Source organism: Amphiprion ocellaris, chromosome 7, assembly GCF_022539595.1.
Source record: "Amphiprion ocellaris isolate individual 3 ecotype Okinawa chromosome 7, ASM2253959v1, whole genome shotgun sequence".
Lineage (NCBI taxonomy): Eukaryota > Metazoa > Chordata > Actinopteri > Pomacentridae > Amphiprion > Amphiprion ocellaris.
This window is the reverse complement of record NC_072772.1, coordinates 5,131,350-5,158,257: the sequence shown is the minus strand read 5'-3', so window position 1 is coordinate 5,158,257 and position 26,908 is coordinate 5,131,350. Positions and strand designations below refer to the sequence as shown.

Below are 26,908 nucleotides of genomic sequence, written 5' to 3'. Positions count from 1 at the left end.
CATTACCACCCTGACTGTGCTCCCGTATGCCACCCTGCCTCTTATGGTCCTTTCACCAGACCTTCAGCCCTGCAGATAGGGACACAAATCAGAGGCTGTCTTCTCCAAGCACCGCAGGCTGTGGGGCCAAAACTAATGACATGTCAGGCTCTCCTTAAACAGGAGCATATTAATGTATCAGCCTGTGGTTAAAGAGCAGCCCAGAGACGGTGCACAGGATAGTGGTGGATATTTAAGAGAACGGAGAATCGTAAAAAGCTTTGAAGGCACATACCGTGACCACGCTTATAGACATATTAATCAGCACAAGTTCACACATGCACTACATAAACAGATGCATACAGAACATTGCTGCATATATACTGTATGTTGCACAGACACATTCATCCACAGCCCTACAAACTGCGAAGTCCTGAATCAGAAAGAACTGGATGGTTATTTTAATCATGAAACTGTTTCACTTTTGATTTCTTACTGTAGCTCGACACCAAAAAGCTTCTTCACTTGTAAGTCAGCAGCAAAATGTCTTCAAGAATAAAACTCAAATCATTTTTGGATTGCAAGAAATGATTTTTTCATTCATATTGAAATCTACAGATTATTTTATTGAATAACTGCTTTGTTGTTATGTCTGTAATATAACAGAAAACAGTGGGAAACATCCAGTTTTGGGGGATTTTGTGTTTATATGAATATGTTTGTCTGTACGGTGTCCTTGAGTGTCGAGAAAGGCACCTTCAAATAAAATTTATTGTTATTATTATTATTTTTACGTAAGAGAAAGAAAACAAGCAAACCTCCACCATTGAGGAGATGGAACCAGGAAGTGTTTGGGAATGTTTTACTTACAGGAACAATCTGTTATCAAATTTGTAGCAGTTTATATTTTCACGGACAAATCGGCTTGTTTCAGGTCTACATTTAGTCACTTCGATATTGTGATGTCTGAGAATCTTCATTTACCTGGACCCAGATTTTTCTGGTGTAAATGAAGAATGCATCCTGTTAGAGACACACAAGATGCTATTTGGGGCTAATGACTGCTGCATCTTTCAGGAAACAGACCACGTAATGGATGTCTACACTCTACGACCCATTATTTTCCATCTCGTTGTCCTGGCGGACCCTTCCTAAGTCTTGCTTCCTGATCCTGTTTCACTGTGGGATCATTACACAGGGATGAGCGGAGCAGAGATTACTGGCATTTCAGAGAAGCCTGTTTACAGCAGGGTGAAATGCAGCAGTCTCTGAGGGAGTTTCACATTTTAGGAAAGAAGAAGTAAGAGTAAGAAGAGAAAATCAATATCAGTCTTGTGTGTTTCTTAAAACAGCTGCTATTACAACACTGACATCAACCACAACGTTAAAACCACTGACAGGTGAAGTGAGTAACATTGATCATGTCATTACAATGCCAAGTTCCTCAGAGAAAACCTGGGTTCAGGTGGAATTAGCTTTGACACATACCACCCACCTAAACATTGGTGCAAACCAAGCACACCTATAATAGCTACAGCACTCACCAACGGCAGCAATATTTAGCTTCCATGTTCCAACTAGGGTTAAGGTCAGAACATAAAACCAGGGGTTTTAGGTTTGGTAAAGCAATTTATTGCTTAGTGACATAATTGACGACAACAAAAGGTGGTAATACTGCAAAGAAAACAGGGATGGTGGGTGTTGCTAAATCAATGAACCAAAAAAAACCAGAAGAGGGCTAACACAGTTGCAAACTCTCTATGACAAAATAACAAAATAAAACAACTAAACTCCTCACCCAAAGTTCAAGACATAGTAGCAACTATGTCTTGAAATCTGGTATGTCTTCTCACATTAAATCAGAGCTGCCCCGACTGAGAGTTTAGCTGCAGATTTAAATGCTGGTGTGAGGATTGCTGCAGTTTGATTGGAGGAGAGGTCTTGGTGATGGTCCAATCAGTCAACCATGATCAAAAGTTCATACAAGCCATATCCTCACACAGAAGCTACAAAGGGTCCACTACATAAAGGAAGGCCACGAGGGGCTGAAACACTCCAAGTTCCCCAGATCCCAATCCAATCGACTCTCCACGGGATGTGCCAGAAAAGCTTGATCCATAAAGGCACCCGACACAACAGGAAACCACCTAAGGTCCCCATCGATTCACCGACAGGTTAGAGCAGTTCTGGCCACACGAGAAGGAGCTACACAGTATTGTGGCTGATGGGTGTTGTATTATCTGTCACGTTATTATGGCCACATCCAGCTGACAGATAACTTAGCATCATGTTTTTGGCCACCTAATAAGTGATGAAAGTCCAGTTTTTTCTATTTTAGCTCCATGAACTCCTGGAAGAAATATCTGACTCTTTAGGTGCTAAATGGTCCACTATGTTCTCCAGTTGCCTGCGTAACGTTGTGAATAATTTGATGCCGGCTAGTTGTACAGTCAGTCTTTCAGCAGAAACCCAGTCAACAATACTAATGTTTTGGGCCACAAAGCTAAGGAGAAAGGAAATCATTAAAATCAGTTATTCTGGGTAGGTTTGACTGCAAATGACACCATTCACTTTGCACGCTTCCATACAAAATCTCATAATACATAAAAACATTATTTATAGCATCCTTGTGTCAAACTAGAGCTAAGATGTGTTTAGCCAAGCTTATTAGAAATTACGTTTGTCACATTTTGACATTTTAGTTAAATGTCCTTGGCAAACTCTCTGAATTTAATCACTCAGCCCAGCAGAGCAGAATTGTTGGCTGAAGCTTCTGTTGCCAGATTTTTCTGGCATGACCCTGACCACAGTGAATATGTGCCTCACCCAAACCTTCAACCAAAGCTTCCCCGAACTGTAAACCAAGTCTTCACCCTAAAAAGCAGTTATTTCCACCGTAAGGACTTGTTTTTGACCCCAAACAGGCGGCGAGCGGCCACAATGTGGATGTGTAATTAGATTTATAACCCCACAACATGAGTAACACACACTTTAATTACTTCAGGTTGATTCATTCACTAAATTCCCCAACTCTTTAAGAAGCTTTCAGTGTCACAGTTACACAGATTTACAAGCAATAGTGAGTCTTTTGCATATGTTTTTGCCATTTTTCCACCTTGATTCAGTCATTAGGATAGAATTTACAGACCTATTTACTTCATATAAAAGCTTGAGGCTAATACCAATGTTTGTATACTACTTTTTGGGGAAAAAAATCAAATAAAATTGTGAGCATCACACTTTGCTTTTTACAAGATGTGTGAAACCAACTAGTTCTTCTGTCTCTGGGGAGATGCCATACAGTGCTGTGCAAAGGTTATTGGCACTTTAGATTCTTATGCATCATGCAGCACTACCAGGGAGGCATCTGGTTGGTCGATAGTTCATTTTGCAGCATGACGACAAAACTAAATATGCATCTAGAGTTGGGAAAAAACCCTACGCTGTAGTACTTTTTTATGTGCAATCTGACACATAAAAACTAACAAACTATATATGGTTGTGGTGTTATTCTTTAAGCGTCCTCACTGTGTTTTTAGTGTCTTAAATGTTTGTGCTTTACAGGAAGTTTGATAACATCATCGATATCTCCCCAGAGTTCTCACCCCTCTTTAGATTTCACACCTCAGCAAAATGTTACTCTTGTATCTTCATAATCTGCACATCCTTCATTTTTTGCAACTGAGTCAAAAGGTGAGAGAAAAGTTAAACACAAATTTAAAAGTCTGTCCGTCACATTATCGGGGAGCTATAAAGCTGTTAAGTGCATTGATCCAGGATTCACAAAACCTGATAGGATTTCTTGTAACAGCTCAGGCAGACTTTTGGTAATAGGTGATTTCTACATCAAACCTTTCACACACCGAGCTTCTTTAAACAGAGCAGAATGAAGCTTCAAGCCAGATTTAAAGAATCAAACATATTCTTCTGAAGTTCCCAAAGGGGCCTGATGTTGTGTTGGCGGTGAGTCATATGGTGCAGACGTATAATGCAAAGGTAAAGCAGTGTGTGTCTAATTTTCAGGGGAATTTTACCACTCCACAGCATGCAGTTAGGAAGTTACTGTGGAGGTGGTGTGTGACATTTGAGATGCAGGAAAACAAACTGAGAAGAAGAATGAGTGGGTGTTCGCTGGCAAGAGCATTTACATGCATTTAATCAGTGTAATCACTACAGTAATTTTCCCTCACGTTGCAGTTAGTGGCCTTTCTTGCATAATCACATTTTCCTCCTACCTTCCTGAGATCACTAATAAGCTGTTAATTTACCATCATAAAAATGTAAATGTCCTCTGTTTCTGGAGAAAGATAAAACGGTACTATGTGGCAACAGAAGCAGTAAAGTCAGTCTATGTCTGTCTTCAGATGGGTTTCATCAGGGGAGTTGTCAGAAAATCCATTAGTCAGTTTCCTCTTTAAGAAATGCCCAAGGCTGAAATGAGTTACCTGGAGCCGTTAGACATTTTTTCAGCATTGTGCAGTAGACAATATAGACTTCAGTGAGGAAACTAATCCACACAGTCATTGTCACTCTGACACTCAATCCATTCAAATATCTGTGAAGACAAGTGACTACAGTGCAATAAAAACACTTTACATTAGTCACAGACAACTGCCTTCTTCTAAAATATGTGCAAATTGCCTATGCAACATAATGTTGAAAAAAATCATACATTAAATATACATTAGATCTTTTGTCTGTAGAATCTATAATTATCAGCCCTTTTTTCTTCTGAGTAACATAAGTTGAAGAATGTACGGCAAACTAGATGTCTTGGTGTGACCTCTTTGATGAGAAAGCTGTCATGTGCAGGATGAGAAACTAGAGGCGTTACTGTTTGCTTAACAAGAAAGAAACTGCTGACCAAAAAAATCGACGTGGTAAAAGTAAAGAGGAAGTGGAAGCAACTTTAAGTGTGAAAACCCAAGTCTGAAACTGTAAAATGTAGACTATGAAGCAGGCTGATATGTGCCAATATGTGAAAAAGAAAAAATAGGTTGACAAGTGGGCATGTTGCAAAACCTGTAGCCGTTGCAACAGACTGAGACTCAACAGCAGTTCACTGCGGTTCCTCTGCATTGGAGATAAAGCTGCCTTGTTCCTCTGCTGCATCCATCTGATGTTGCTTCTGTTTTGATGATGAATTGTTAACGAGGTCTTGCATGCAGTTTGAAATCAGTAGTAGATCATCCACTGAAACATCTTAGCGACTAGACTTCATTTAAGATTGAAATCAAGTGTAGTTATTATTGGCTTGTACTTGACTTTATGTCACTTTTAGATCCGACTCAGATAAATTTTTTAAATTCTAAATTGGTTGTGACGCACATCCTCTCACAGAGAGCCATCTGGATGTGTTTTCTCATGTACAAACTTCATCAACAGCTGAGCACAGCTGAATGTTATAAACTGCATCTTTTATTTTTATTGGCAACGAACAACTTCCACTTTAAAATAGTCTGCTGTTTTAAAACTTGCATCTTATTTTTGTAGCTTTTATCTGTAATTCCTGTCAGTTATCATAACAACTTCTGTGGATGTGATAAAACTTTTGATGATGTTGTTGGAAGGGCCAGCAATACGAGGGGGCTGCATATAAATACCTACTGCAAAGGAACGACATGTCAGTGTTTTAGTTGAAGAGATTAAAAAAAACTATTGAAATTAGCAATGGAATGTGAAAAAATAAAACAGCTTTATAAAGGATGAAGAAGCTGCTAGCAAACAAACCAGGCATACTGACCTTGTTTGGACACTTTAAAGTAGATTTTTAATGCAGTGACAAACCATACAAAAAAAACACCCCAAACCACAATAATATATGGTTTTGTTTCAGCTTTTTTCTTGCCACCAATAATGTAGAACAAAAGTTGTTGGACTGAGGGCTGACTGGAGGCTGCAGTGACTCACTATCACCTATTGAGGTACAAAGTGGAATTATGTTTTAATCTCTAAACCCCAAAGCCCACTGCTGGATTTGAAAGGCATGTTATCTTTGAAAATGTCTGCAAAATATGTATCAAAGGCCAGCAACTGTAGAAGCAAAAACAAAAAAAAAGCGGTAGATTTTCAACTTACAGCCTCTGAAGAAACCATGTGTGATACGTGGTTCCATCACAAAGATGACTCTAATCTAAGCCTACAACTGTGATATTTCATCAAAATCCCTTTTCTCTTCATGCCAAATTCTGCAAAAACCAATCAGTTCTGTGCTCTTCAACACAACAAGAAGTCATGACTGACTCAACCGTGACCAACCATTTGACAAAAATTCTGAGACTTTTCATGCACAAAACCTGCTTTGGGTTAGAATTTTTAAACTAGCATGCTTGCTTGTTGCTCCTTTAAGTATGTCTTCCTCTAAAGCAAACCTCTGGCAGCATGTAGCTCAGATAAGTCCAACAGACACTGACACCAGGCCGAGACTTTCAACTTAAGAGAAGTGGTTTGGATGATGTGGCTGAAGGGGCAATTCAACCATATCAGATGACCCTTCTAACCATCTGACGTCCTGTATTGCTTGGCATCCTGGATTCTGTTCTAGTGATGTAAGATGGTTGTAATTTATCAGAAATGAAGCTGAGTGTTGTTCAGAACGTGCAGTAATGATGACCCAAATCTTGTCTTCCACTCACTGTTCCAGGCATGAAAAAAACCCAGAGCCTGGATGTGTGCTTTGTGTTCTTAGTGGTAAAATCTGTCACAAAATATGGTCATTTTATGTGATTATAATGATAAAGTAATCCTCTAGCGTGTCTTAATGACTGGAAACAAAGTCTGTTGTTTTGTTTGTTACCAAAAGCAAAGAACCGAATTACACATACTCCAGTGATTTTTGTGTTTTGTGCTGAGTTTAAAGCTATATTATACATTAAATTACAGCAACATACATTTTCAAATAAAATAAGCTGAATTTGTGCAGTTGTCTTAAATAGTACAAGATCCAAGGCACCTGTAAAGTGAAAACTGAGGTCAAGACCCCAGTGGGTTAAGACGAACACTTTTTTATGGTTCTACTTGCTGTTTGCTTTATGCTCTGGCTACCGGCTCTTTTGCTTTACTGCAACCCCAATAAAGGCTCAAATTACAGCTATTGCTTTATATGGCATCGCTCCAAGCTGCTTCGGTGTGAAATTTTATCACCTAGAGAAGTGATAAATTAGACTTTATTTAAAGACGTTATCATCCACAGAGGGCATTTGGAATTAACAATATAGATCTTTACACAGAACAATGACAGGAAGAGATAATAGCAACGGAATACCGGACAGTTTTTATATCTTTTTTATGGTAAAAACATCATTTCAATTCTCAGATCAACAATTGGCCTTCTTTTCATTTTTGTTATATTACTGATGCTTTTCTTGAACATTTCCACAAAAGTAACTGAACACATATGGCACCATGACAATGAACAGTAGACAAGAATTACACGTTCTATGTCCTGCAGGCCTTCAGTTTTAATTTCCCCAGACTGACTGTCAACAAAGTCGTGCAGTCTGTACATGTTTTCATTTTGGGATTTAAAACACAAACTTTACATGTCACGCTTCATTACACTAATATAAAAGCTTTGCAGCATATTTGCAGCAATAATAGGAGACTGCTTTTGGTTAAACACAGAACAATTGCATCCTGATGAAGCTGAATGAATGAGTAATGCCAGCTTTATAGTAACACCAGTGTTTGTTAAATGTCACTAACTCCAGGGGTTTCTGAATCCATTGTGTGGCTCCGCAGAATTCTTTTCCTCTTTGTGCTGCTGATGTAAACTAACTCACACGGCCATCATAACAAGCGAATGCTGATACTCATCCAGTGCTGCCTGCGTGTTCATTTAGATATTTAATTATCTCAGCTTGTTGTTTTATGTCAGAACAGTTGCTGTCCAACATTAATCCTGTCATCGTCCAACTGTGATTTTTTCCTACTCGGCTGCTGGAACCACAGATTTATGCGTCACACCGTCTGCTGAGGATCAGCAGCAAAGATGCATCAACTTCTCTCAATCAGTGGACGATAACAAGGACGGACACCTGAATTAGGACCATCATCACAAACACACACCTGAAATAGACTCTGAAGTTTTCTCATGCAAGTCCCAAAGCTGGTTATTGCACAGGTTAACCAAATGCTTTGTATATATAACAACAATATAGCTATAATTAGAGAGACTTAGATGTGTTGTTTTCTTTGGACAGAACCAGGAAAGCTGGCTCTGCCTGTTTCCAGCCTTTGGTCTAACAGGCTTCATTCATATTTTGCTCACACACACTCAAGTGGCGTTGATCTAATCATCAGGTCACAGCAAGAAAGCAAAAAAATAAAAAATAATTTCCTCCAATATTTTGTATATGAGGAGTCAGTTCATTCTGTTTCTGAGATAAATTTTTTTTTTCTTTATCCATGGACAAAATGTCCAGCTTCAAGATTAGGAGATTGAAATGATCACAAATAAAATTGTTGTCTTACTTTTGGAAAAAGCAGTCTGTCTTCCTGGAAACAGATTCTTTTCATTCTCACCAAGTGCACACTTGTTTTCATCAGGATCAATTGGCCTCTTTATGCAAATAAACATCTCTCTACTTGGCTTGCTTTGCTCCAAATTCCACAGCTAAGCAGCACGTATCTAAAACTGTAAACGGACCTAAAATAAAGGAACATTTGTCAGCATCCATGTGATTGAATGTATTTTTAGGACAGTATGGGATTCTCTGGGAGCAGAGGAGGAGAGTGTAGGGGCGGAAATTTCTTCCCATCACATATTTTCAGGTTTGGTACGCTAGTAAACATTATCTAGGGTTCACATGGCCCCTAAAATCCCAAACCACAAAATCTGCACTGTTGCCTGGTTGCAATTATCTTGTATTTCTTGAGTCCCTGTTGTCTGCATACTCTGGCTCAGACGATCTGTGAAGGCACTTTGAAGCAGACAGAAAACAATTTGTAGGGACTACAAAGACGATTTAAGGCCGCCTCTTCCCAAAATTTAAAAGAGAAAAAAAGAAGCAACTGGGTGTTTTTTGTTGTTTTGATATGCAGGAATAATCCAGTATTGACTCATAAAGCTGAGCGATTCGTCACACTGTCAGCTGGATGAGTTTTTGATTAATTTGATTGTGACAGAACAATGAACATCCAGCCAGGCCACAACACAGGGCGACTGCTCAGCTAATGTGTTTTTTAAGGCGAATGCGATGAATCATAACCCATCTGATGCCAGCTGGAGTCCACTTCATTGAACAAGAACGGGAATATTTATGACTGGACTCAGATAACATCCATACTTCCTCTGTGATTCCTCTGAATTATTTAATTCTGAATTCTTATTTGATTACTTTTGTTTCCACCTTTCAGATTATCATGCATTGGTCTTGTGTAATCTTAATGATGGCTCTGTTTTCTTGGGTGCAGCAAGTGTTTTGTCACATCATGTTTTTATTGGACTAGAGTGTCCACTGTTTCCCCTTTTCACATGCCCCACAGCACATTAGGACAGATGATCACTGCGTCCGGCCTTATGGTTTGTTTGATGTGAGGGTGTTGTATTTCACCGCTGCGTCTCAGCCAAGTGTTATTAGCTCGTATATCACCTGACGCTGCTGGCAAGGTGGAGGAGGAAACAGGAATCCTATAGTTATTTCTGTACCTGCATTTTCCAAGAACATGTAATAATTAATCTAACACCAAGAAATGGGTTGAGGGCAGGTGGTTCAAATTTGAATCTGGCTCTGAGTTGGTAAAATACCTGGATTCATGTGTTAAGCTGTAATGTTAATGATCATTTATTAAACCTTTTGTAAACCAGATGTGACTTTTTTCATCAACAAAATGAATCAAAAAAAAAAATCTGCGTGTATCTTAGCAAACAAAGGCAGGACATAGACCAGCTGGGCCTAATTTACATCATTTCCATATTGGATGTCATGCCTTTTATTGGCAGCTTCTAGCCAAAAATTGTCAGCACGCTACATGCAAATGGCAAACATTTACCCAAGCCAGCCCTCTCTTTTTTCTCCTCTCTTCTCTTTTTTCTATGTCTCTACTGGCTATCCTCTGGGGTGTTCAGGCTCTGGGTTTTCTAAAGCATCTTGAGACAATTTTGATGTTATTGGCACGATAGAAGTAAAACTAAATTAAAAATCTGGTGAATAATGGAGTGTTTATCAGCTTAAGAACCAGATATCTCCCCCCAGGAACTGGTAAAACCCAGAAACAGCAGTAAAATGAGAGTGACTCTTAGACTCACATTCACCAGATGGACACAACCATGAAGCCAAATGAACAATATTATTTCCTAATAACTTCACTGATGTTAGTATTGTGCTTGCAACTTGTTTAATTCATTTTGGTTCAACATTTTTATCAGCTTCATAACTCTGATTCAGGAACTTCATTGTGGTCAGCAGAAGAGGTGGTGAATGTTATTGATAAGGCTTCTTTGGTTGTAGTTACTTTAAGTGTTTACAGATTTGGAAATAGAATGTAACTCGATAAGTGGATTTGAAAGGATTTGGGTTGATAAGTGAATGGGAAACAGATTTGCATATGAAAAAAGCCATTAAACAAACTACAAAATATCTTCGAATAAACAAAAATCCTTGTCTCTTAAGAAGATTCTTAAATGTTAATACGGTCTACTTCTAGAACACGTTTCAAAAGCACAGTGTGTGCTTAATATGCATTTTAGTGAACTGATACTGGTTCTATTCCTGTTTTTCAAATCATAGATTTTTTTTATCATAGAGAGCATCTTTTTATACCTTCATGCAACAAAGAGAACAGCTGCCACACGACTTTACCAAAGAAGACATATTGTTTTGAACTTATTAAACCAAAAAGGAATGTGTTTATTCCATACGCCTGCATATTACTTTCTCCCTGCATACGTTTATGCCTCGTCTTGGGTCTTGTAACCTCCTGATGGTGTAGACTGCCTCCATCAGGGGTCCCAGCCCTAAAGTGGAGAAACTCTACACTTTGGGTGTGGAGCACAGCTCATGCAACACTGTGTAAACAGTGAAGCTGACTGATGCACAAATAACTGTGTGGCAAGAGAACCAGGAAGGCAAATATGAACAACACTTAATATGTGTTTGTGGATGCAGTAAATAGGTGCATGAGAAAGATTTGCTGATATTTTCTGTATGTTTTAGCAGCTACTGTGTCTATTTCAGCCAAACCTCTAAAAAATCTCTACTCAGACACACACACAACCCGGCACACCAACGTAAGAAATCTTCCATCTTTTCCTAATTATTATACTGATTGCACCAAATATCTTTCAGAGGGTGGTTATCAAGAGGAGAAGGATCTCATCACTATTTTCACACTGTGGGTAAAAAAAGAGAGTCAGTGACACTGAGGCAGCTTTTTTAAATTTGTGCATATAAGAGTCTTTGCTTTTTGCAAGCAAGGTCCTTTCATTCATATTTTTTGTTTGTCTGTTTTCTCGCCTTTCTTCATTTGTTATACAGAAAACAATCATCAACTATAAAGTGCTCCTGCAGTTCAAACAATTTGTTTGATGAAGAGGTGTGACTTGAGGTTTTCCTCATGTAAACAAACTGACAAAACTATTTAAGAAAATGAATACAGCATGATGCTTTGAGAGATTATATAAACTTTACCTGAAACGTGAAAGAGAAATTATCTTTGATCACATCAGAAAAAAACTAACTGTAATCTTTAAAAAGCGATACTGTAAAGTAACACCATTTGAAGAAAGTTAACCTACATATATATCCATGAAACAACAGCTGCTGACAGCCAGCCACTGGCTTTACTGGGAGCATGAGTAACCAAACAAATGAATCTGGAGGCAGCTATTGATTGGAGAAGACAGATTTACTCTGGGCTGATGGCTCTTCATCTCCCCCGAAGAATAAATCTATAGGCCTACAACTAACACCATTTGCCAAGATCAATATGATTTCATTATTTGGTCAATGCAATAAACTGTTAGACGTAGGTCATAAAACCACTGGACAAGTTGATTGCGTAGGGGAAAGTAAGATCTCCTGTCAAAAACTGACAAAAGGCACAAATCACCTAATTAAGTTTACAACAAACAAGAGAAATTACTTATATGAGTCCACAGGATTTGTTAGTCTCAATCCAGCTGTTGATCAACCCGCTAAAACCTCATGTTTGTTTATTGAAATTCCATATTTTTTTTCCATTAAATAATCCCTTTCTGCCCTCAGATGTGTCACTACACCGTTGTTTCCTCTAGAATGTGCGGCTCTATGAAGTCCTGCCTCTCTTATCCCCCACATCTTCTTGACGTAAAACAGAGTCTTCAATTGCAGATGTGCAGATACTTGTCTGGAAATTTTACCTCAGTTATCCAGATATGTTGACATGTTTTTTCAATTCCGTGAAACCACCTTGCAGACAACTCTGAACAGACTTCTATTGTTTTTTTTGTTTTTACAGTGTCTTTTGAGCGATATTTTGTCTCTATATTTCCAGCCCTGGTATTACCACCAAAGCAATGTTTTCAGTATTAACCAGCAGAAATATATGTGGTAAGCCATCTCTCTGGAAGTGGGCTGAGATCATTTAAGGGGCACACAATAAAAATGCATTATTTAGGAAATGACTGAAAAGGGCCATTTTCTGATTATTCATGGGGTCGCTCAGAGACAAACCCACAGACGGTTGGCACAAGACTCAGACTTTGGTCTGTGAACCCCCTGTACTGTTTAAACTCATTCTCTCACTGTTTTCAGTTAGAAAAAAACTTACTGTGAGTTACATATTCAACACAAAACATCAGACAGAGAAAGTTAGCGACTAGCTGGTGAACAGAGTCCAGCTTTTAGAAGCTGAAAAGAAAGATTTTTATCTCAAAAGATTGGCAGAGACTTTTCACTGTTATAATGCAATAAATCATAGAAAACTAATTAAAATGTTACATTTCTTTGATTTATTTTACTAAAATCAACAAAAAACTAGAAAAAGAAAAAAAAAAATCCAAGTGCCTGCAGGTGTAGCTAATACTGGGAAAAGGGTGACTTTACACACTATAGATATATTACAACTTTCATATTAAATTTGTGTCTATACCTGTCTCCTATCTGCTAAATACAGCCTGCAGTTCAACGCAGTTCAGCTGAAAAGTCTCCTAACTGTTGCCATGTGACTGTTAGTCGTAGCTTAGTCAGTAATGGCTTTAAAATTATGCTGAAGAATAAAGTTTTATTACTTATTTATGGAGTCCATTTGCAGCAAAAGTCTTATTTTTGGAAAATTTTTAAATGATGCATGTTGAATGAAGTGGTTTTGAAGAAATATCACAATTTTAAGCTTAGATTCAGTTAAGTTTTCAATTGGAACAGCATGTCACAGATGATTAGTGCAAGTACCTTTGGAAAGTTGGTAATCTTAAATAAAATATGCCTTTCAAACCAGTGGGCAGGTTTTGGGGTTCAGACGGTTAAGAGATGTAAAAGACAGAGAATATTTCGCATTTATCAGGTTTCCAGAAACACAGCTTTAAAAGAGATGCTATTGTTAGATCATATTTGTTTGATGTGTAAATAAACAACTGTGTTATACCAACAAAAGGTATTAGTTTAAGAGAGGACAGAGCTGGGTCTACATCAGGTATATGCTTCACGCCAACGACGGCTGAAGGCTCAGTGAAGCAGATAGCTGGAATTCTGACTCAGAAATGTTTTTCAGCTGAATTACAAAAACCCCACACTGGAACGATGACCTCTACTGCTTTGTTTTCTGTCTCCTATCTGCTCTCCACATCTGTCTTTACCCTCTTGTTGTCCTTCTGTTTCTCAGCCATTAAAAATCCCTCCTGCAGCTGCTCACCTCTTATTGTGCTTTAACTGGAGCCTAAGGCCTTGTCCTCCGGCATCCTCACACTTCAGTGACATATTAAAGGGTTCAACATCTACACCTGATTACCTCGAGGCTCTTCATTGATATCATTTGTTGTCCACTTTCTCCTGTGAGGCTCGAACTGAGCAAAAACATGAGGACAAACCAGAACAACAGAGTTAGAAACCCTGCAGACTTCTGACTGCTGTAATAAGAACAAATGTGTGCACATACTTGAATGTGTGTTAGATGTGTGTACGCTGAGTTCAGGATGAAGCGTTCATGCACTAAGAAAGAGAATCCTCATTGTTCCTTTTTACAAAGCCAGCTGCTGATTGCAGAGCATCATCTTTCCTTGTCGAAACCTAGATGAAGCTCACAGTGAGGTTAAAACCCCTGCAGACAAGGCTGACCTCTTATCTTCAGCTCCGTCATAACTTGTGTCTCTTTACATTTAATTGTACTATTCTGGTCTGGGCATTATTGGTTAATCTGATATTCATTTACAATTCAAAAACAAAAATCATGCATCTGTTCTTTTCGTTTTAAAACCAGAAACAGAAAAAACTGTTTCACATGTCAAAATCAAATTCAGTACTACAAAATTCCACCAAACACAGTTCATTTTTCTTTTTTCTTCTTTTGCTTTTGGATTTAAGTTTTCTACATTGTTAGTGAGGTAAAATAGGGGATGGAGGAGGAGGATAAATCAACTTAGAGAATGACGACCAACAACATCGATCAACACTATTGGAGCAATAAAAGCACAGTAGTTGAACTGATTGAGCTGCTAACAAGTAAACATCAGGTGTGTTTTACATACAGTAAGGAGTTACTATGGGCAAAAGTTATCTTGGTCCATAAAGATAACGTTTTCAAATTTTTTCCAACTGAAAAAAATTACAAAGCCAAATCAATGAATCAATGAATCAATGAATCAATCTATCTATCTATCTAACTAACTAACTGGACTGTTTTCTTGATTTCATTTGTAAACAAAAGACAAATACACCACAACATTTGTTTTTCATTCTAAACATTTTTAAATAATCCACGTGACTTCTGCTTTTGCTTTCTAAAGGAACGACCGGATCATGTTTGACTGTTTTTGTTTGTTTGTTTGTTTGTTTGTTTTGGGATTCTGACACTTTAAATAGCTTTTCTCTCCTTTTTTTTTTTTTTGATTTTCGAACTAAGAACAGAATGACGTTTATTTATTTCCCCCTCCACCCCCTTCGCCCAAACGCCCACTCCCGTGTTGTGTCACGTCAAGCTCATGCAAAGGTCACGGCATTCTAATCTGCTGTCAGAGAGGAGGATTTCCATACAGGGAAATCAAGGACGACACGAGTATTAAGGAGCAATCAGATTCCTGGAGGAGCTTTGAGTGAGAAAGCACAGGTGTTTCCTACATGGAGGAAACAGCAAAACCACTTTTCTTCTTTGTTAACTGGTCGGCTCACGTGGTGGGACAGTAACGGGAGCAGCCAGGCAGTGCTGGAAACAGTTACACTGTAATGAAAGTGTACGATTTTTAGCACGCAAAGGTCACGGTATTCCAATCTTTTCATTGTCATTTGTAATTTTCTTAACTCGCATTGACTAATCTAGAAAAGAAGAAACCACATCCACAGTCCAACATAAAGTCACACAGCAAGTTTTTGTTATTAGTCAACTTGAACCGGAAGCGCACATGGCCTTAACTGTGGTCTTCAACAAAACATTTAAGCATTTTATTCAGAATACTTCAAGTTGCTGCTTGTATTCCTTCCTCGCATCTGTTCTGTTTGAAGTGCTGGAGCTGCAGTAAACAAATGCAAGGTGTTTGTTTCTTTAACCCTCATGTTGTCCTCATTTACGGGCACTAAAAAATATCGTTTCCTTGTCTGAAAAAAATCCCAAAATTCAGCAAAAAAATTCCCCAGATTTCTGAAAATTTCCAAAACCTTCAGGAATAAAATTCCAATAATTCCTTAAAAGTTTCCCTTAAAAATTTTCTTTAAAAAAATCCCCCAAATTTGGCAAGAAAATTCTTGTAAACATTTTCAAAAAAATGAGTAAAAATCTTCCAAAAAAATCCTAAAAATATCCAAAGTGATTACATATATATCAGTAAAACTTCTGATATTTTCTTTAAGAACATTCACATAAAAATGAACCAAAATCCAGCGAAATTCGCTGGATTTTGGTTCTTTTTTATTGTGAATGTTCTTAAGAAATATTTTAAACATTTTTTTCCACCAAAAAATGTCCAAAGATTTCCCAAAAATGTTGAAAATGTGGACATCAGAAGTGTCACTTTGAAAATATATTTTTTTCCACATTTTCAAACTTTAAAACGGGTCAATTTTGACCCGCAGGACGACACGAGGGTTAAAATGATAAGTGAGCAAAGATGTCCCAGATAGTTATTACAACTTCCTTGCACGCCTTTAATTTTCACTTGGAGGAGCTAAGATGCGAAGAAGAGACTCGAGTTGGGGAAGTGAGGAGCCTCAAAGGCCAAATAAATGCACCAAAAGAGTTCAACCACAATTTCCACACTCTGCTGCAAAACAAGGTCACCTCTGCACTCTAAAAATGTGTTTCAGTTCAAAAAACAAGAGCAAAAAACAGTTTGCATTAGTCTTTTTGAGTCCTGACAACTTCAAATGAAATTATGTTCAAGTAACAAACTACGCAGAGTTAATGGGACAAGCTTTTCCTCTACAATCAAAGATGTGTTTTGTTTTTATTAACCAATCTTAATTGTCTGAATTGTCCTGGTATGTTAAGCTAGAGGGAGGGACTTGTAATTCTGAACTCCGGGTGAAGAAAAAATGTTATCAAGCCAATTTCATCAAGTCACCTCAACTTGAATTGAGTTTTAAATCAACTAACACATAAATTTGAGTTTAAACTACACACAATATTAGGTTGATGTCAGCCTAGCAAAATGTTTGGACCTAAAAATGTTTATCTGAATCAGCAAATCTGATGTTTTTATCTTGAATTACTTTGCTAAGTGCATGCCAGGCATTACAAGGATTTCACCTTTGAGCTTTCATGGCTATATCTGGATTTAAGGAACTTCCCCACTGCATTCAATCAGTCATATTTCACTACATCTGGATCCAGCTGGATGGGAGGAGTGTCAATGAAAAGCTATCATCCCGTCATTCTGCGTATTTTCAGTGGAATTCCGGTTTAGGCCTTGACTGGGCCTGTCAAAAGACTAACAAGCTCCTGGATGTTTTGGAACTACTGTAATGATGATTTAGTCGTATGCTTTCTGGTTGAAGCCCTGCAGGGAAACCAGCACACATCTGTCAAGATGTTGTAGCCAATTTAAAAGCAGGATCTCATCCAGAATTTATCTTCTGCTTCCATTAACTGATACTTCAACTTTTCTTAAGTCTCATGAACAGGTGAACAGATTTTGCTGTTTTTAAACAACAGAACCATTTGTTTCATGCCGTTTCACATAGTTTTTTTAATACGTCACTCCATGTGCTTTTGTATTACTGTAATGTCTTTTGCCCAGTCTGTCAGAAGCCTAGATTTATGATCCCCACGACCGTAAATGTGTCAAAGCAGTCTGTTGCTGCTTATCTTCATCCCGACAGTCATTCCTGCCTGCTTAGTTTGCTCACAGTTATTGGAAGTGAATTGGTATTTGAAATTTTCAAGTCAAAAGAACTGAAGAGTATGTGCTCTGGTCTTTGTACTTGAATCTGTATTTGGTAGATACAGTGGCCAGAAAGACAGACTGAATGTAGAAGTGTCAGCAAAGTTCCCAGACACTGATGCATTTATTCCAGGGCAAACTTGATCCCCCTTGATTCCACTACTCCTCAAAAACATTATATTTTGTTTTCAACTGAAATAAAAATCGAAAAACTCTAAAAACCCTGTAGTATTGGAAATAGACATCTGAATTCAATTTTAAAACCTGCCTTTGCCACAACAAAGTGTGTTATGAGTGCACTGTGTTCTCATTCTCTGGAGTTTTTAACCACTAGCAGCACTGTTTTAAGACTGGGTTTCAGTTTTACTATTTTCCTATGCATGCACACATGGAGGTGGTGCACAATGTGATCTTATACATGGTTAGCTTAAAGAAGACGGATAGCGCGCAAACATGGAAGTAAACAACAAACAAGTGTTTTATAAGAGAGGAAATGCATTCATGTGTCTGTCTAGCCATGTGTTTTGGTGAGACACACTGAATGTAAACAACTTTGTTTTACAAAAAAAAAACAAACAAACAGCAGGGCACCAGTAGCTCATTTATTTTTCCATTTTCAAATTCCCAACCTCTAGTCAACCATTTTGCACTTAACTTTCCTTTCCTTTCATTACCACAGAGTCGGCACAATGTGTTTGCATTGACTGAAGACTTAGTGTAAACCTCATTACAGCCGCTGCTACGATGCATACACTACTTTCACTGCAGGGAGGTGGAATTCAGTTTATGGATCCTTGCTGCACTTCCTGTGAACCAACCTCATGCACGCACATGTCAACACTGGTCTGCTGACTAAGAGCCAGATATAGCATCTGCACTAATGGAAACCTTTTATGATTAAGTCAAATCATTTCAAACCTGATGTGGTCACACTGCTGCTCTCAATTAAAGCTGCTGCAAAAATAACCTGAACTATATTCATCATCAGTCACCATTTATTAGTGTGATAATGGGGGAAACTTCAAACCAAGCTTGCCCAAAGGTAGCAGTATGAGTGCAGCAGCTTATTGATCAAGGTATTGATGAGGAACATATGCCTCCCCAGAGGGGAGACAGATGATGACCTACTCCCCCACATAACACAGCTTTAATCTTACAAACTGAAGAAGACAGGACAAAGACGAGCGAAGAAAGGCAGAAGGGAATTTTGTTGATTTCTCAGGGGGAAACCAAGTAAAGATTATCGACTTTTATGCAAACCTTCCATCTTCTTTTTACCAGAGGCTGTGGTGACATTTTCAAATTGCCTGATTCATCCACCCTAACTGGATGATTGACTGGTAATAGACCTGAACCTTACAGATATTTAGCTTATAGTCATAAAACGCAAAAAAGTAGGAAATGCTCATGTGGGCAAGTAGGAAATGTGTGTGTAATTGGATTGATTTGCAAAACTGTTGTAAAATAATTTAAATCAATTTACCCTCTGTAGGGATATGAGTTTGAACATTGTTATAGTTATCAAATCACTGTCATTAATGCAACACATTTGAACCAAAGTGCTTTTCAACAGAGAAATAAGATTGGTTTAAAATTTAAATATTAAGGTTGCGACCCTGCAGTGTTATCTATGAGGTGAATTTATCGGAGTGAATTAAATATTGCAAGTTAAATGCTACAAAATCACATAAAACACAGATGTACCTGACTAAATTCAATGCTAAGACCCTACAGAATAGTTCATGATTGGGATTTACCGGACAAAATGAACACTAAAATTAAGACCCTATAAGATATACATGGCAAATATAGGCATGTAAATGCCATTTTTGTGTAAAATTGGAGGTGTAACAGTGCATAATTGTGCTTAATTGTAATGCAAATGAGGCATAAAATCCCATCCCAGGTGATATTCATCACATCAGCGACAAATACCTTCTTTTTCAGGAACTGTAAGTACACAGTAAGGACTGTAGGTTTAACTCAATGGCAGGTGATATATAACATCAAGGAGCAGGGCTGTGCTGTGACAAGCCTGGGAAGCTGCAGAGACTGAGGTAACAGCGAACAAGTCAAACATTCACAACCAATGAGTTACTCCTGAAAATGACGCACCACACACACCACCTCCAAAAATGACTTTGCTCTTCTGAGAAATTTCTCCACAAGTGATGGTCTTTTACCACTTCATTAACATCACAACATGTGAACTATCACCTTCTGAAAAAAATCTAAAATCTTGCAGCACTGGGGAAACAACTACACCTCCGAAATGTACTGCCTCATTTGTTTTCCTTCAAAAAGCCACTTAGCAAATACAAGATCGGGAAACTCGATTAACATAAATACTAGGATTGGAGACACTTTTCATATCTGCAAGCCAAAGAAAACTGACAAAACAGATCGTTTTCTGATTCTACAAATATTCATCTTCTTGCATATAAAAAGAAGCATTCATTTTTCAGTTCCTGCTTTTACATTTCACCCACATCTACCAACGTGCTGGTGACAGCAAGCAGCGGATTGAATCCACTCTAGAAATGAAAACACCGCTCTCCAAGGAATATTCAATTACATGAAAGTGCAGTAAGAAAAAGAAGACTAACCGGAAACACATGTTTGTCTTGGCACATTGCTGTCGTGGACTTTCTGAAGGAGGAAACTCGTAGGAATATGATGAATTTTCCATTATTTTAATTGCAGAAAAAAAACAGATTTTAAGTTGGGATTTTTTGTCAACATCTGCTGTGCTTCAGGCAAACCAACTAGTGTGAATCATGAGCCCACATCTGTCTGGAAGCGTGTTAAATCTGCTTCGAGGTGCTCACATACTTTACCACGTCCGTCTGTGCTCATTTGGTCTCAACCACAAGGATGTACGTAGACATGAGAGAACAAGCACAGACACGGATACACTTGTCTGCTGAGATGACAGGAATCTTTCAAGGCTTTACAAATTATTCAGAATGATACACAACAGGGATCAAGTGTGTAACTCTAGACCGATTACATAAACTAAGAATGCTGGTGGGGGAATCTAATACTTGGTTAGATTTAAAGGTATCAAACTAAACAAGGAACAATGGAGAGCAATATGAAATGGCTATATGAAGTAACCATTTTCCACCTACGTTACATGGGTTTTGCAATGACCCTTGCAAGTTTTCTAACTTAGCTCTGAAACTGAAACATAAACTAGCTGCAGTACAGTGCAACTACAACACATATGGTTTCATGTGGTGAAGTTTTAGTCAGAGTGTTGGTGAGTACATATCGTCATCGCTGTTCATCCCACTCTCACCCACAGCTTGGGGGAAATACATCACATGCACTATAAGTTAGTCAAAGTTTCAACCAAGCGTTTCCAGAAACCGCCCAGATACAGAGAATAAGCACATAGTGAACAGCGAGAACATGAACAAACACCTTTTACTGCTTCCTGTAAACTCCTCGATCATCAGACCACTGCTGTTAAAGAAGGCCAACATAAATATACCAAAGCAAGAGTGCCTTAATTATGCAAAACATTCATCACATCCTCCAGCTGCTTGGTATTCTCCAAATTTGACAATCCTTGGGCCAAGATTTCGGGGCACTTACTGGAGGCTGCTTAACCTCCTGCCAGAAGAGTTTTGCCCTCTGGGGAAGGCAGGGCTGGACCAGTCCGCCAGGGTTGTCAGGTTTTGGCACACTGCTCTCAAAAAAGAACAGATATGGAGCTAAGTAGACAAATCCGCAAGACAAACACACAGGCAGTGATAGAATGGCATGTGTGGCGGAGGCCGCACTTTCAGACACACCTTTAGTGTTTTTACAGCCAGGGGAGCAAAGTGTAGCCGTTAAAAAGTCTCCAACAGTGAACACAAACACATACCACAGCAACAAAAACATCAACGGTCGCCTTGCTTGCAGAGCGAACATGATGATTACAGAATGAGGGGAAGGAATTAATTTTATTAGTGTAGACACAAACTCCGTAAAATGAACCCACTTCTGGAAAGTCTACCTTCTACTGATAGTGTTCAAATATACATCCAGTCAAAGAGCTGTGTTTAAGAAAACAATTACCAAAACCATTTTAAAAATCCATTGTCGTGTTTCCCTTTCAGCTCAAACTTTATTTAACCTCTTTTGATTTCACTGGAGAGCTCTGGTTCATGATTCAGCAACTCCAAAATGACACATCAGGGTGTCACGTCTTTTACCCTTTTCCAGTGTAATTAACTCAAAAGATACTGACATAGCATGATTCAGTGCTGGAAAATGGGTGTGGAAAATAAAAAGACAGATGTGAACTCACGGTCAGCGGCAGGGAGCAGACCACAAAGATGACAGTAATGAGCGCCAGCAGCACCAAATGATCCATCTCTTCCTCGCCCTGTCCGAACCAGGCCAGGCTCATTCTCCTCTTTCTCCCTGTTGACACCACTGAGCCACGCCGCATTATCTGGCTCCGGTGCATCCGGCACAGGCTGATAATCACTGATCCATTGCACACAAACACTGCACAGATGAGCAGTGCCATCAGGGAGGAGTAGGACAGAGAGAAGGCCAGCACCAAGTTGGCCCGGTCATCTCTTGTCGCATCCATGTCAATGAAACACCAAGTCCCAGGGCAGTACTGTCTGAATTTGCCATAACCGCTGTACGGCAAGAGACAGAAAGCTAAAGAAAAAAGGTAAATAAAGAAAAGAGTGAACTTGGCAAAACTTTGACGGATGTGCACAGAGTAGAAGTAAGGGTGGCTGATAGCCAGGCAGCGTTCCACCGCCATGGCGCACAGGATGAGCGTAGGCGCCAGGCCAAAGAAACTCATGGCAAAGCCAAAGAGGTTGCACAGTTCTTCATTGCCCAGACTGAGCAGCGACATGTTGCGGGCGTAGCAGATGAACACAGGCGGGCTGAGGAGGCAGGTTCCCAGCAGGTCAGTGAGGGCCAGGCCGGTCACCAGGATGCAGAAGACCGAGGACCTGGACCGGTGCTCCTTCCGGTGAACTCCAAGGATGAAGAGAGCCAAGAGGTTTCCCACCACAGCAGACAAAAACATAATGATACTTGTTGATGGCTTGCCATCCCGACCCACGATGCAGGTGGTGTTGTGACATGAGTCGTTTGAAACAATGCTATTGTTCATGTTTTTCTGACTAAGAAAAAATGCTCAAAGTGGAATCAGTAACGAATTTCCAGACAACAAGAGGAAATTCTCTCCTCTTGATACCATCATTTGGCAACAGAGAAGATGTATGATGAAACCCATAATGATTTAAAACATGATTCCTGTCTCCCTTCTGGCTTGGATTCTTGCAGACACCTGTGAAATATACCTGTGGAACAAAAAAAAGCAAGGTTACCTTTCTCAATCACAGAAATATCAGATGTCAGATATTTTATCAAATCATATCATATGAACAGCCTTTCCTTCTTAATATATAAACTACTTCATACTTCTTTTCAAAAATCTGGTTTTATCTTGAGTTTAAGTGACTAATAATTACTCACCTTCACTTGGATCTGCCAGAAATCAGAAACACTGGAGCAACTGACACCATGTAAAGGTTCTTCCTGTGCTTGTTCCTCTGTTTTTCCTCTCACGGAGTCTTTGTTGGTTAAATATGAAACGCTGCCTGTGCTGACACGGCGTTTGAAACTGCCGCTGCCGGTATCAGACACTGAACTCACGGACGGAGAGGGAAAGACTCTTCATGCTCTGATCCTCCCTCTCCTTTAACTTTCTCGCTCTGGTCTCTCTGCACCTCCCAGTCTGTGTCAAATCAAATGTATAGTCCCTCCCACTATACTGATGACTCACAGAGGAACTACACATATGAACAGATTTCACTCTAAAGCAATTTCAGCAGCAATTTCACAATGAAATGTCTATAGAGTAATTTCTTGTCTTCATTATATACATATATATATGTACACTACCAGGGTGTTCTAATCATCAATTAGCCCTTCAACACGATCAGCTAACAAATGTACCATTGGAACAGAGGAGTGATGGTTGCTGGAAATGTTCCTCTGCACCCCTATGTAGATATTCCATTAAAAATCAGCCATTTGCTTCTCAGTGTCATAGCATGTTCCTTTCAGACTGAACTACTAACCACCACATGAAAAAACAGCAAAACGCAGACACCAAGCAAATGAAATGATTAATTTTCAAGGTCCCACTTCCCCTTACACACACACACTTTTGTCAGTATTGGCTCGTTCCCCATGTGTGCTCACAAAAAATGTAACCCAATTAGTCTTTTGTGTAAGTATTTGGTTTGGCCATGTCTCTCCTTGGTTTTTAAAAAGGTGTTTTGAATAGCCTTAATCTCAGCTTGCTTACATTTCATGCGGCCTTTGGTGCAACTCAGCTCAGAAAAGGGAGAACCAATGAACAATGGACACGAAAGCAGCTTTTCCTTCCTTGTTTTTGCTCCTGTTGTCCCACTGGTTTGCTCATCACTTCTAGAGTCTGTCACCTGATTTCTGCTGTGTTTGTGCAGTCTTTGGTGGAGTACCAGTGTGGAGAGAGAGGTAAATCCTTCAGCAGGGTGTGTGTTCTGAGAGACACTGCTTTGCTTTGATTTGTCTACATTTTGGCTGTGGTGGATGCGCAGATTGCTCCTGGTTTTATTGTACAATTAACTCTCCGAACCCTGAACAGTTTTTCTGCTTCTGTCATATTCGAAACAGCACAACCATAGCTAGAAGTAAAGAGAACTCACATGTAATCTTTTTTTTTTGGAGCACAACAAATATATAATGCCATAAATCATATAAAGTCAAATACTAAAGTAGAATGTTTTTACATTAATTTTGCAAAAAAAAAATACAAAAAGCTGGAATCAGCATGGTTCTACATGATCACAGGTGACACAAAAAAAAGCAGTATGTGCCAGTCAATATGCCACTGATATTTTACTTCTCACAAACTAATCACACCTGGGTCACTAAAACACATTCACAACAAGGAGCTAGATTTTGTTGTTTCTCAACAACATCTAACTGGAGCAACTGCTTTATTTTTAGTAATTTTTTTAAATGAGACATGTAGAATAAAATAATTTGATTAAATAGAATAATTTTAAACTTAGATTTGGTTAGTTTTCCCAATGAGACTGTCATATATAAGTTGTTCAATACCCATCTGGCAGTAAAAAAATCTGACAATTCTTTCTGTTTTTCCAATGTTTTTTTTTGATAAATGGAGTTATTTTGGCGATTTGTTTAATGATAGCATATCTTTCAGCAATGGAGATGTTTGCATTGCCTTTTTGTCATACTATCATCATTATTTTTCTAAAAGATATTTTTATTGAGTTTTTCCACAAATATATGGTGCTGATATAAAGTAATGATGGGAAATTTGTAAAATGCACAGTCATCTCAAGACAAGAAAGATAATCCTGTCCATACACAGTAAGGAGAGAGTAAAAACACAACACAGAACAAAAAACAAAAACAAAAAACCTTATCTAACCCACCCAACCCACCCATTATTTCCAAGCCAGACTTTTACATAAAATAATCAACAGGACAAATAGATCAATTGTACTTAATTCCTGGAGAGATACAGGTAACAGCTGGATGTCGGGGTCGAATCTAAGAAGATAAAAAAAATAAAAATAATAATAATAATAATAATAATAGTAAATAAATAAAATAAAGTGAAATAAAGTAAAGAAATAAATATATGTATAACTTATGAACCCCCACATTGACCAAAAGGAGGCATCAAAGAGAGGGCCGATTTATACACTTGGTATTGCTGACATAAAAACAAGGAACATAGTATAGAGATGAAAGTGGCTGTTGGCAAAAAACCCTGAAAATTTTTTTTCTAAGCAACTTTGCCAAGTGAGCGCCGAAGGTGCTCCAAGAGGCTGCCGAAGGCAGCCTTATGCGAGTGCCGAATAATAAATTATAATAGTGTCATTGTTACAATTAAATTAACATAGCATTATAGTCTTTATTAACAATAAGAATATATATAAAAAATTAAAATGACTACGCAATATTCAATGAAGATAAAAATTTAAAAATGACCAAACAATATAGATCTTCAATGGAGTCTATCTTATCAAAAGCATGCACAAATGATATCTATTCACTCAAAAAAATGAAAAAATTGAGGTCTATCTATTTTTGTAAAATAAAAAAAAAAAGTTCCTAGTTTGTCTAATTTCCTGATATATTCAGACAAGAAATCGTCGTTCGTATCTTTCTCTTCTAAAACATGCACAAATAATATTCATTCAAAAAAAAAATGAAAAAAATATTCTAAGTCCTGACCTGAAAAAAATTTCGGCAGAACTTCCCCTAAGGGCCAAGCCCAGAATTTCATAACTCCCTTCCCTCATTAAAAGAATAGCACAAAACTGTGAAAATGTTAATAAAAATGCGGAAACATTCCTGTTAACATGTTCAGTAATGTAAACTATTCAGTAGTTTAGTACCCCATATTTCATATATTAATCATTTCATACTCTAGTCTAGATGTGTCACTAATCTATTATAAGGATTATATTATAATATCATTAAGACAGGAACCTTAAGACACAGTAAACTATCAATATATTGATATCTATTTTTGTAAAATTAAAAAAAAACGTACCTGGTTTGTCTAATTTCCTGATATATTCAGACAAGAAATCGCCGTTCGTATCTTTCTCTTCTAACCACGACCACCGGAGCGCGTTCTTGACTGTCGCGTCTATAGCACGCACGTCAGCGTGCCTGTCTACCTGTTTAAACATTGTCCTGACAGGTACGGGTCATTACATTTACACAAAAGCAAAGGTCGTCTATTCAATGAGCGCTATTCAATGATTAATCTCTCCTTTGTACTCAAAACTGGCGCTATTCGGTGTATCTGCTCTCGCAAATTCTCGCAGCAATGTATTCAGCATTAGATTGGAATCGCGTCAATGAACGAGATTCAAAATGGCTGCCTCCGTACAGGAATATAAACAACAAACAACGCATTAGCGATAAGAATAAGATTTTCAAAAAGAATACTATCAATCAAATTCTGATTTTCACTGAAAACTTCGATCAATTTTCCCAGATTCCCGGAAATGAACTCACAAAATTTGAAATCCCGGATTTCCGGGAAAGCCCGGAAAACTTTCATCTCTGATAGTATGAGTAAGGGAACCAATCTCTAGCTAGTTTGAAGGTTATAGAAGTATTCCAGAAAAGGTCCCCGCACTTTTTGAAACTTTTCTTTGGAGCATAACAGCACAACAGATCGGAGAAAAAAGGTGTAGGTCGCCCACCTTCAGTAGACTCCGCCAGGCCCAGGATACGGATGTTCTGTCTTCTGCTGCGACCCTCGACGACTTTAGCCGTTAGCTTGGAGTTGCTTTCTTGCAGGCTGGAGCAAACATTTTCCAGTTCGCTGACATGTTGGCTCAGGTCCTCCGAGGC

At 38.5% G+C, this 26,908-nt stretch overlaps 1 protein-coding gene across 1 annotated transcript in view; it reads right to left on the bottom strand.

Moving 5' to 3' along the window:
* The window catches only part of ptgir (prostaglandin I2 receptor), a 28,502-nt gene extending 5,291 nt beyond the window's left edge, over positions 1-23,211 (bottom strand). Inside the window, exons 1-2 of the mRNA XM_023291010.3 lie at positions 22,985-23,211; positions 21,786-22,809 (exon numbers count right to left, since the gene is read on the bottom strand). Of these exons, the coding sequence (XP_023146778.2) occupies positions 21,786-22,619 (834 nt within the window). The 5' untranslated portion in view covers positions 22,620-22,809; positions 22,985-23,211. The remainder of the gene's footprint in view (positions 1-21,785; positions 22,810-22,984) is intronic.
* Between the last annotated feature and the right edge of the window lie 3,697 nt (positions 23,212-26,908).